An 11671-nucleotide genomic window follows, 5' to 3' on the forward strand; every position below is an offset into this window, starting at 1 on the left:
CCTTTGTACAGCATCCCACAAGCCATCCAGATTTATTAATTCTCCCAGACACCCAGAAGGGAGATCATTTCAGCCTGCTCCACAGAAGGGTAGGGTGAAGTCTTGGAACAGAATTTACAGCTAGAGAGGACTTTATTCATCATCTCCTCCAGCATCCTCTGTTTACAGATGAAGAGCCTGGCCTGTAGCAACAATAATAATTACTCTATGGTGGCAATAATCACTATGTGTTTAGTAGTTGCCAGTTTTTAAAGTGCTTTTACATTCAATAAATATTTATTGAACTAGGATGGAGGCTAAGACCAGGGGACACGGTGATTATGGAAAATTGAGTACTCCTGAGTTTGTATTTCCACCACTGGCTGGGAGATCCTCTCACCTCCTGCTACCACTTAGGCCCTGTACAATGGGGCAGTCCTCTTACGGTAGAGGGTATGAAAAGTCCTTTCCAGTCAGGATCTTTTTCCCTGCATGCTGGTTACCACAGTGATCAGAGTCAGCCCTCCAGGACTGTCAGCATGGAGGAGACCCTGAGCCAGTGTGAAGTGCCAGACCCAGCCCAGCTACTCCTCCCCATCACATCTGTCTCCCAGGCTCTTCCACCCTCATCTGAGACCCTCACCTGGTGACTCTGCGAGGACCACAGGCTTCACTTCCATGGGCAATCTCAAAGCATTTGCCCTCTTGTGAACTATCACACACGTAGACCCAGACTTTCTTGGAGAAGGAGGTCCATCTCGAAGTTCTGGGAAAGAAAAGCAATCAACTCAAAGCTCTCTCCGCCACCCCGACAAATAATAGGGTCAAGCAGATGGGGGTGGAGAGCGTTGCCAAGGGTGGGGAAGTCTGTGCGGAAGTCTGAACGGGCCCCTGGAGGAAACCCTGGCAGACAATACTGTTCCACAGCCGCCGAGGACGGCGGGGCGCGGCGGCCGTGCGCCAGCAGGGGGCGCCCGCGGCCACAACCGGCTCCGGGTGTGGAGGGCCCACGCAGAGCAGGACTTGCCGGGCGGGGGGCGGAGAGCGGGGCGGGGAGCCGGGCGGGCAGTCACCTATCCTGAGCGGCGCAGAGCCTTTTAAGGTCCGGAGGCCATGCAGCAGGCGAGGCTGCTGCTGAACTGCTGCGCACCGGCGTGGGAGTCTGTGCGGAAGGCCAGCTCAGGGATGGCACGCCGGGGCCCGCTAGCCAATAAGGTGGCCCTAGTAACGGCCTCCACAGACGGGTGAGTGCCTGGGCCGGAGTCTCTGAGACCCCCACTATCTGGAAACAGGTACTGTCCCTTGACCTTTGCTTCCCGGCCCAAGTCCTCAAGCGTCACTCCCGGGAAGAGTCCGACCCCAGAAGAAAAGAACCACGTGGTCGGCCTGCAGCCTGACCGAATCCTCTTGCCTTGACTCCACTTCTGCCAGTCTCCTCCCACTGTTGCCTCTGGCTCAATTGCGCCACCTCAGTACTGCCTGCATAAATCCAGTCTCCCAGTAACTCCGGGCTGCCCCAATCAAACGGCCCCCCCTAGAGTCTGGGAAGACCAAACACCAGAAATCCAAGACAGTCCAGATTTCAAAAATCCGGTCCCTCTGCCTCCATCGACTATGGAAATGTTCCAGACTCCCCATTTGGAACCCTTCACCTAGATGGGACACAAGACCCATGTGTACAGGTTTTTGTTTAGCTCAGTACATTTTGCCCTTGCCCAGCCTGTTTCTCACCCACCGTTCTTGTCTATCCCTGTTTCTCATCCCCACAGGACTTTGCTAGATGCCAGCAAATCTAAAATGCAATGTATGCGAAATGCTAATAGCCAACAATTGCAAAATGTGTAACCCTTACTCCCAGGAGAGTATTGTAAAAAATTTACATTTTTTTACTAGAGACCCACCCTTTCACATACACCCCAAAACATAAATAACAACAGAATTTTAAGATGATGTAGACTAGTAAGGAAGGTATCTGGGGGGCAGGGGCTCTTTCGAGTGAGACCCTCTAATCATTGAAGTGGCTGTTGCTACACCCCTAGCTCATTTCTCTCCCTTCAGTCCCTACAGGGCATGGGGACTCTCACTGTGAAGGTGCCTGTGGAAGGTAATGTCAGTGCCTGGGAACGTAGCCTGACAGCCAAAACTATAGGAAAAACAAGTAAATGAGTGCTAAAAACATGTGAAGCATGTCCATCTGTATGGTAATGGCTATGCCATTAGCTCTCCTACACGTAAGGTAGACACCAGGTCATACAGATGGAGAACTGGAATTCAAGCCCGGGCATTCTGACTCCAGGGCCCATGTCTCAACCATTTCCCCCATACTGGCATTGACTCTCTCTCTGCCCATAGGATTGGCTTTGCCATCGCCAGGCGCCTGGCCCGGGACGGGGCCCACGTGGTGGTCAGCAGCCGGAAGCAGCAGAACGTAGACCGGGCAGTGGCGGCGCTGCAGGGGGAGGGGCTGAGCGTGGTGGGCACCGTGTGCCACGTGGGGAAGGCCGAGGACCGGGAGCGACTGGTGGCCACGGTGAGCGGCAAGGGTATGGGCAGAGAGCCAGGAGGTGGCAGAAGGGAGCCAGTCTAAGCTTACTTCCCTGCTTTCCTAGACAACACTGGTGTGATCCAAGCCCGCATTATTAACTAAAACAACCATGCGTTATGCACCAATCCACCAGCACATTTTTGTGTGCCTTTCTATTATGTCTCTGAGAATCATCCCATCCCAGTCAGAGAATCAAAAACCACTCTAATGTTTCAACTCTGCATCATCCCTTGGGTCCCCCAGAAAACCAGCTGGTCCTGGGTCTCCAGTAGTTTCCAATCTAATTGGGTAGACGAGAAAGGTAAGTACAATCACAAAATAGATGTTCCCACCCTTGGGCTAATAATCAATCCCATGGTCTTTAGTTTATAGATTCGAGTGCCTTCTCTAGGAGGAACCCCACCATGTTTCAACCAGCTACTGTGTGCCATTCACTTTGTTCAGAGCCTTCATGGGTTATCTCTAAACCTGACAACAACCCAAGCAAGGCAAGGACTATTCTCCCTGTTTTGGAACATTCAGAACATTCTGCTCTGAAAGCTGGAGCGACATCCTAAGTTCCCACAGCCAGTTAGGAAGAGCTGTAAGTCAACCCAGACCAGCTAAGCTGACTACAGACCACCAGGCATTTCTCCATTAGCATCGGGTCAGGCCTTTGGTGCACAGTTGGACTTTAGTCTGAGAGAAAGTGTCTAAGGGGTACCTGGGTGGCTCAGTCAGTTGAGCATAAGACTCTTGGTATTGGCTCAGGTCATGATCTCAGGGATCTTGAGTTTGAGCCCTGCCTCAGGCTCCTCGCTGACAGCACAGAGCCTGCTTAGGATTCTCTCACTCTCCCTCCCTCTCTGCCCCTCCCCTGCTCGCATGTGCTCTCTCTCTCAAAATAAATAAATAAACTTGGAAAAAAAGAAAAAGAGTCTAAGCCAGTGTCAGAATTGGTATTTGGCACCAACCTTCCAGCTACCCAAGAAAATAGGAATATCTGGCAAAGGAGGCCACTCTTCTGTCAGGCTCAGGGCACATGCTTTATTCCCTAGAGTAGAAGGGAGAATCTACCCTAGATGGAAAGTAAGGGATTGTGTGAACAGATAGGAAGGCTGGAAGAAATAATTTGGTAATCTTAGAAGAGGGATACCTTAAACAATGGTAAACAGTGATATAATAGACCATATAAAGTCATTCCATTTTTAAGGAACCATCTGGCAGATACTCGAATGAGCGTTGGAGAGAGCCAAATATGTGTCCAAGAAAGTCACCTTTCCTGGAACAGGCTGCTGGACAGTGTCTGAGATTAGGACCTTGATCCCAAGGGTGAAGGGAGCCATCTAGAAACCAATTGCTGACTGGCCATATGAAATGTGCATAGCAATTTAATGTCCAAATCCTGTCAGGGAAACAACCTCTCACCCTGACCAGCTCCACTTAACCAGTCCTACAGCCCTGGCTCAGAAGTGGGGCTTGAGCTAGACCTCGAGGAGGGCGTGAGACTGGATAGATGGAATTGGGACAGGATTTCAAATGACCCCGCAAAATGAGCAGCCAACCAAGGAGGGACTGAAGGGTAGAGGGAGCCCTGTGAATTCACAGCAGAGAGCATAGGCTCAGGAGTGCTGGTGGGAAGGGCAGGCAACAGGGGCCTCCAGTGCTCGCCAAAGGTGCTTGGATGTTCTTGGAGGAAATAAGAAGCCACATGAGGTTTGAGCAAGATGAAAATGGTTACATTTTAAAAAGATAATCTGCCACTGGTAAGAGGATATATTAGAGTAGAAAAGACTCTGAGCCAAGGATGTTAGCAAGGAAGCTGTTTCTGTCATTCAGGTCTGGAGCAGCAGCAGTGGGACCAGAATGGATATGCCCAAGAGACCTCTAGTGGGAACCACCCAAGATTTTTTTTCTTCCTAACCCAGTGTCAAGAAATGGGAAATAGGAAGGATGAGTCAAAAACAACTCTTCTGTGGAGAACAGGATAGGGTACTTGTTAGCAATCAGAGATGGGTTCTGCCTGTTAAGAACTGTTAGCCTACATTGGGAAAAGCTCCTCCCTTAAGGATGGTTACTATCCAGCAGCTTCTAAATCTGCACAGCGAAGCTTCTCAAAGGTGTGGGGAGCAGAAACTAGATCGGCTACCATCTCCACTTGATGGTATTTTTTCTAAAAAATATATCTATCAGAAAACAGCACCCAACTCGTAATCACTTTGTGTAGTGATCACACAATTTAGAGCAGGCTTAAGAGACACCTGGGTAGTCATAATGCCTTTCTCATTAATCTTCTATGGTTCTCTGTCTGTTTGGGCAAAACCTAGACTTCTCCCCTCTCCAAGCTGCTAGGCTTCCCACCCCCAACATCCCTTTCTAGCTTATTCTGCACTTTGCTCGTCCAAAATCCATAGGCAAAACTTACACAGAGCCAAAGCAGGTGGCTGGGGCCTTGTGCCGGGACACCAAAAGTTACAGAGCACCAGATAGTATTCATACTGATTTTAAAAGCTTAGGTGGTTTTAAATTTTGTTAAATTTACATGTTGACAGCCCAAGCATTCCTTCAGCAGTGTAGAAGCAACTGAGCTTAGCACCTAGTTAGCAAGAATAATTAGTTAAAACGGGAGCTAGCAGATGGTACACATTGTTAATAACACCCCTCTGTGCGCCAAATCATGAAGCACAAAGTTGATTGAGGGCCCGTTTAGTGCTGCTCGCCCAAGGCATCAGAATTGCCCATTCTGGGCAAATGCATCGTCTGGTTTCAGAGTCACGTATTGTTGGCAGATTCTGTTTGGCCACTCATTACTCTGGCACATGCCTTTGCCATCTACTTACAATTTATTAGTGAGGTGAAATGTTCCCTTTCTTGGCTTTCCCTGTTTAAATCTCAGTTTCTGCCTTGAATCTTCCATGCCTGTAAGCCAAAAGTGGTGGGGGGGGGGGGGGGGGGATAAAATGACATCATAACCAAGTGTGAAACCGCTTTAAACCCAAGCTGGTGCCTTCCCCAGCGCGGCTCCTGGGTAGTCCGTTTCATAGAGAGCTCAACTCACTTTCAGAGGACTCTTATGTATTACCTCTGTGGTAGAAGGGATGCTGACCTCAGATCTGCCCCCACTAACTAGCTTTGTGCCCTGAGCAGACCACTTGCCCTCTCCCAAAGTCCCAGGGAGCAGGCCTCCTGTTCTTGGCCAGCCCTCTTATATCATTACTGAGAAATTCACTTCCCTAGACTACAGTTTGTTACCTTCACCATGAGGACACTGGGCTGGGTGGTCTAAAGGCCCTTCCAGGGGTGACTTTCTGTTGGCCTATTTAAAACCGTTTCTCCATTCAAGTAGGTGTGGACAGGTTGAGTTTGAGATAACGGTAACTCAGCCAAGGAGAACTGGACAGTAAACTGGAGAAATGGGGCTGGGACTGGGTGTGAAATGAGAAAGCGTCTAGAAATGGATTTTGAGGTGGGACTGAAGAAGCCATGAGCATCGAGGAGCTCCCCAAAGAGAAAGTGTGAAGAGTAAAAAGTCAGCAGCAGCCCTAGAAGTGGGGGCAGGAAGAAAGAAACTAGATAACCTGAAACATTTAGCAGCAGAGCTTAGGATAGCTTGGGAGAGAAATGTTTCATGAAAAAGAGACATCATTTTGACATCATTTCATTCCTAAGAAGGAATTCTTCATCAACATTGATAAGTGCACCTCCCTTACTGACCTGCAGTCCTAATTCAGACCTTACTCCTCCTTCTAGGCTGTGAACCTCCATGGGGGCATTGACATCCTAGTCTCCAATGCCGCCGTCAACCCTTTCTTTGGAAACATAATGGACGCCACCGAGGAGATGTGGGACAAGGTGAGAGGGGATTAAAGGAGCAGGGGACAGGCCTCATAAAACAGCCAGAACAAACTCAGTCTGCTTTTAGAATTCATTTGTCAAGTTCACTGTAAATGTGAGGAATCCTTGTGATTTGCACACACCTGGAGTGCACCTGGTAAAGGGCAAGTGGGGGGTGGCTTCTTCTATCCTTGCCCTTCTTTCATTTCTGCTTCTCCCCAGTTTTGTTCTTCCATTTGCTCCTTGCTAGCCTTCTTGTGATTCATTCCCCAGCTCTCTCCCCCCACATGCTTATCCAGGCTCTTCCTGGTTTATTTCCAGCAGAGACATGGCAACTATATGCCAATAGCTAATACACCTAAACTTATCCACACCCCATCCCCTTTCCAGCTTCTAAAAAAGAACTATTTCTCATTAGCTGGAAAATGTTAATAGCTGCTAGTTAAGTGAAATATCAATTCTGGTGAAATGACCTAAGTTACCGCTTTATAACTTATAATCCTGGCAAAAGACCTGTGCCCTTTTCTTCTTAACTGCAGTGTCAAGAAAATCTGAGATCCAGATGTCTAAATTCAAGTGTGGAATATTGGTTTTAATGTGAGCGTGTATAATTATATTTGTGATATATTTCACACACTACAGTTTTTAATTATAAAGCCTTAATTAAAATATTTGTCTTTGTTTACTAAGGTTAATATTCGCACATGATTTGGAAATGCTAAATTTTTTATGATCTCCCATGGTTTTGCTTTTTACTCTGATGTCATCAATAATTTCTCAACACTGAAGTTTAAGGATACTAAAATATTATAGTTTGTTTATCAGTGTTTCACAGACATAAAGACCAAAGTGCCAAATGCTCTTCAGTGACTCAGTTCCTGATTGATATTCTTTAAAGTAGAGAAACATCTTTCATGAGCAGTCTGAATAAAGACCACATGAAAATCAGTTTTAAACCAAGTAATTTTTCTTTTTAATTTGCATTTTTTAAAATGTCACAGTACATCAAATATAAATTCAGTGGTTGATCCTTGATTAAACTCTGGATTTTTTAAATAAGGACATTTGGGGAGACAACTGGGGAAATTTTATTATGGACAGCGTATTAGGTAAAATCATTATTACAAATGTTAAATTTCTTGGTGTGATAATGGATGGTAGTGTCTAAGAATGTCCTTATTCTTTGGGAAAAAATGCTAAAGTTTTTACTGATAGAGCATTGTGATGACTGTAACTCATCTTCAGTGGTTCAGGGGGAAAAAACTATATAGATACACAGATAGGACAAATCGGGCAAAATGTGAACAATTGGTGAATCTAAAGTGTACCTTCTGGATATTCATTGTTTTTCTATTTCAACTTTTCTGTAAGATTAAAATTTTCAAAATAAGAAGTCAGCATGGGGGCACGGAAGGGGAATATCCCAGCAGTGCCTAGAACTACATAAATGAGGGTTATGCATTTGTTTCAAATTATGGATGCAGGGTTTTGACTGTAGCTTGTGCTCCAGCTCCTGCAAAAGTGCCCCCGTCATGATCCCACTTTCCAATAAATATCCAGCCAGACAGTCCATCCTGGAGGGCCAAAAACATCTCACTCCTTAAGCTCAGAAGCCAGGGAAATGCTAAAACAATCCCGAGTGCCCAAGGTCAGGCCACATTTTCCCTGAGCAGCATGGCCCACTCTGGGGCAGGTCCAGTAAGCCAACCCAATTCTGAGTTCTCCCTAGTTGGAAGGAACACAGAAAATCCAGCTCAAGTCCAAAGCAGCCCTGTTAATATAGGTCAAATCATACTTGGCTGGTTAGGAGACAAGAAGAACCAGGTTCCTTTCCTTCTCACCCGAACCTAATGCATCATTCTCTAGCTGAATAAGCCGGTGAGAGGTGCTTTTCCCCAGGCCTTGGCCTCTGTACTTGTATGGTCCAAGTAAACCATCTGAGATCTGCACCAGGCCCAACAAACATCCCAGGAACCCTGCTATATGTCCTCCTTGCCCTGCCTTCTCCAGCTCTTCCCTCATGCTCTTTCTCCTTCTCTCTCTGTTTCAGATTCTGAACATTAACGTGAAGGCCACAGCCCTCATGACAAAGGCAGTGGTGCCAGAGATGGAGAAACGAGGGTACAGACAGTGAGAGGGAGCGTGGATGTGATGGACCTCATATGGGCTGAGGGCCAGGGTTCTCATTGGGAAGAGGTTCATTCTCTTCTTTTTCCAGAGGCGGCTCAGTGGTGATTGTGGCCTCCATAGCAGCCTACACCCCATTTCCTGTAAGATCCCCCCTTCTTTGCTACTTCCATCCCTCCCAGTCCTGCATTTTTCCACTCCCCCAGTGATCCTGATTAGTGTGTGTCCCCTTTTGGAGTCACACCACCAAGCCCCCTCCCACAAAATAGATGCCTTGCCCCCACAAATCCTGACCTAGGGGCGGGTTAGCCACAAGACAGTTTTCTAGCTGGGGACCCTCCCTTATAGGAGATGCCCTATTATCTACTGCCCTTGGTCCTGTCTTACTATAAGAACCAAGAATGAACTGTAAACAAAGACACTAATGCATTGTCTCCTTTCCCCAGGGCCTGGGCCCCTACAATGTTAGTAAAACAGCCTTGCTAGGCCTCACCAAGAACCTGGCCAAAGAGCTGGTCCAAAGGAACATCAGGGTGAACTGCCTGGCACCAGGACTCATCAAGACTAGCTTCAGCCGTGTGGTGAGGACCCCTGGGACCCCTAGGGGCATCTTCCCAGATGGGGAAGCCCAGTACCTTCCGCCCTGATCCCTGCACTTTTTTTGACATTCCTCCCCGCCCCCCATACCAGCCACTGGTCCAGATCAGACCCCACATGCGCTTTTCTTGAGGTGTGCACTAGAGACAGGAATTCAGCCTCTGCTCATGTGGTTTCTTTTTTCCTTAAGTGGATGAGAACTGGGGACACCCAGCAACAGCCTCACTAGCACCTGAAAAGAATGGAACAGAGGAGGGAAACAACTGGGAACTGAGGAGGACTAAGAAGTAAAAGGGTGTCCTCTCCAGCCTTCCTCTCAGCTGACATAAGGGTGGCACTTTCTCCTCTCCCTGTCCTCCTCTTCTGCCACATAAAGAGATGTCCCTTTTTCCTGCAGTTGTGGATGGACAAGGAAAGGGAGGAGAGCATAAAAGAAACCATGCAGATAACAAGGTAAGACTGTCACAGGGGAGGGTTAGGAAGGACAAAGACAAAAGTTCCAGTCCCTCACACAGCCCACAGCTTGCTGTCTTTTGGTCCCACAGAAAACATGAGCGTGCCCTCTTCGGTAGCACACACAGACTTCCCAAGTCCATGAACACTGTGTCACTATGGTGGCATGTGCTAGGGATCCACCTGCATTGCAAAAACCAAACACAGGCATCTGGGTTTCAGCAGAGCATCATTCTGAGAAAAACCCTGACTCCTCTCTCCACCTGGGTGTTGCCTCCATCTCTGGGCATCCCTAGCACCCAGGGACCAAGACCAAGACCAAAACCCTGCTTTTTTAGTTCCCCTTGAATAAAAAGCCATGTTTCCAGAGCTCAGGTTGATGATCCTACAATCCAAATAAAAGGAATGAAGAGCTTTACTAAGTCCCAAAACTCCCCTTGCTAAGAAAACTCGCCTCTTCCCCATAGGGCTAGCCAAACTGTTCAGGTATCTTTGTCTGGTTCCTTTTCCTCTAACTTCCCTGCCTCTCTCCAGCTTGTGGCTTCTGGAAACTCTCTTCTCTTTAGCTTCTCCATCTTGTTCTCTCAAGAACACATGCCAGCAAGGCCTACTCTTTGCTGGTCCAAACATTCCAGATCCCCTCAGGTGCGCCCAAAGCTGTTCTGATGTCAGGCATGAGCTGCACACCTACTTCACAACTCACTAACAAGTCAGGGCATTGTCATCCTGGAGCCTCAGTGAATGTCTACACCCACGCTTCTTGATCTTGGATGTGCGTTAGAATCAGCTGGGCACTTGTGAAACTACAAATGCTCAGGCTCCACTCCCAGAGATTCTTTTTTAATTGGTCCAATATAGGACCTAGGCTTTTTTTTTTTTTTTTCCCTTCGCGAGGTGAGAGGCCAGGGCGGGGAGGAAGTTAAGCCTCCAAGATGATTATAGTGTGCAGCTATGATGGAGAACCACTAATCCAGGCCTTCTAAGTTTGAGGTACCTACTCCACCCCCACCTCTAGAGCATTCTTTGGTTAGGTTACAGTGTTCCCTAACTATGCAATCACTGATACAAACACCGAGAATTAGCACATTCTCACAAAATGAACCTGACTTTAAGGGACAAAAACAGATTCCTGAAAAAGTTGTCTGTGAATTGAAGCAATATAAATGGAATCATTTTAAACAAACCATTTACTGTCTTACAGACTACCTGACACTTGAATAGTATACACACGTGTGAAACAAAATAGCTGCTCACCAGATTATCTGTATGACTTTGGATTGTGGTGTCCTGATTCTCTAAAACACAAAGTGTCTCTGTATTATTTGAATATAATGTGTGGTGGTTTTTACAGCGTGCAGTATTTAGGCAGTATTTATTATGACAGCTTATCTTCATGGTAACCCTTTTTGATTGACAAGAAGCTTATACACTGGTCCTGATAAATCATCTGATACTTTTTGAATAAGCACATTCATGCCTTGAGGGCCAGGTCAGGGGGTCTGGCCTGTTTGATATTTACTCCGTTCCTTGTTTCTCTTATTCCTCAGGATAGGCAAACCAGATGAGTGTGCAGGCATCGTGTCTTTCCTGTGCTCTGAAGACGCCAGCTACATCACTGGGGAAACAGTGGTAGTGGGTGGAGGGACCCCATCCCGTCTCTGAGGACCTGGAGAGAACTCACCAGGGCAGAGATTGGGCTCTAACTCCTGAGTACTGTTCCAGCACTTATCAGTCTTTCCCACCTCTGCCTAATATACTGCTCACCTTACACCCTACCTCACCCCCAAAATCAATTCTGCCCTCTGAAAAGATCCAGCCTTCCTTCTGGTCAAGGTGTGGTCTTATGAGGATTCACCCTGTTGCTGTAGCTTTAGATAAAGACTTCCCCTGAGAACATAGGGCAGGCCTGCTGAGAAAGCTGAGTCTACCTTGGCAAAAACTAATATTTTTTTCCTGGGCATGGGGGAATTTGAGGGAGATGGGATTAAAGGAACCCGGGTGGAGAAAGCAGTTGGAAAATCAACAACTTGCAAAGGGAGGTGCAAATAAAATGCAGATGACTGTATTGCTTTGAGTAGGTGTGTTCATTTGTCATTGCAGGGTACATAGATGTGGTAGCCAAGCAGAGATTGAGTGAGCTACAACCCTGGATCCCCT

At 47.3% G+C, this 11671-nt stretch overlaps 1 protein-coding gene and 1 long non-coding RNA gene across 8 annotated transcripts in view; one reads left to right on the forward strand and one right to left on the reverse strand.

The window, feature by feature from the left end:
• LOC109255004 (uncharacterized) overlaps positions 1 to 970 on the reverse strand; it is a 198748-nt gene extending 197778 nt beyond the window's left edge. For 2 of the 6 annotated variants that reach the window (XR_008417157.1, XR_008417158.1), the window contains exon 1: positions 623 to 960. This is a non-coding gene — a long non-coding RNA (uncharacterized LOC109255004). Of the gene's footprint in view, positions 1 to 622 lie in introns of all 6 variants that reach the window. The other 4 variants (XR_008417154.1, XR_008417155.1, XR_008417156.1 and 1 more) reach the window with 4 other exon arrangements.
• An 86-nt stretch (positions 971 to 1056) lies between these two features.
• LOC109254998 (dehydrogenase/reductase SDR family member 4) lies at positions 1057 to 11579 on the forward strand. Of its 2 annotated transcripts, none has more exons than XM_053889296.1 (8): positions 1057 to 1223; positions 2332 to 2509; positions 6254 to 6355; positions 8388 to 8458; positions 8556 to 8607; positions 8911 to 9045; positions 9459 to 9514; positions 10049 to 10235. In XM_053889296.1, exons 1-8 carry the CDS (start codon positions 1093 to 1095, stop codon positions 10218 to 10220), a joined length of 897 nt encoding a protein of 298 aa, XP_053745271.1. In that variant the 5' UTR covers positions 1057 to 1092; the 3' UTR covers positions 10221 to 10235. The 2 variants fall into 2 exon arrangements, with proteins under 2 accessions (XP_053745271.1, XP_019284913.2); XM_019429368.2 differs by lacking the exon at positions 10049 to 10235 and adding an exon at positions 11062 to 11579 and having other exon boundaries at positions 1062 to 1223.
• Positions 11580 to 11671: the final 92 nt, after the last annotated feature.

Source organism: Panthera pardus, unplaced genomic scaffold, assembly GCF_024362965.1.
Source record: "Panthera pardus isolate Hobbes unplaced genomic scaffold, ASM2436296v1 HiC_scaffold_24, whole genome shotgun sequence".
NCBI classification, from domain to species: domain Eukaryota; kingdom Metazoa; phylum Chordata; class Mammalia; order Carnivora; family Felidae; genus Panthera; species Panthera pardus.

What these genes read in the sequence shown, in the direction of transcription:
- LOC109254998 (XM_053889296.1), top strand. Translation starts at nt 1,093, where the DNA reads ATGCAGCAGGCGAGGCTGCTGCTGAACTGCTGCGCACCGGCGTGGGAG. An exon ending in CCGAGGAGATGTGGGACAAG is followed by an intron (nt 6,356 to 8,387) that starts GTGAGAGGGGAT and finishes TCTCTGTTTCAG; the next exon opens with ATTCTGAACATTAACGTGAA. An exon ending in GAAACCATGCAGATAACAAG is followed by an intron (nt 9,515 to 10,048) that starts GTAAGACTGTCA and finishes GCCTCTCTCCAG; the next exon opens with CTTGTGGCTTCTGGAAACTC.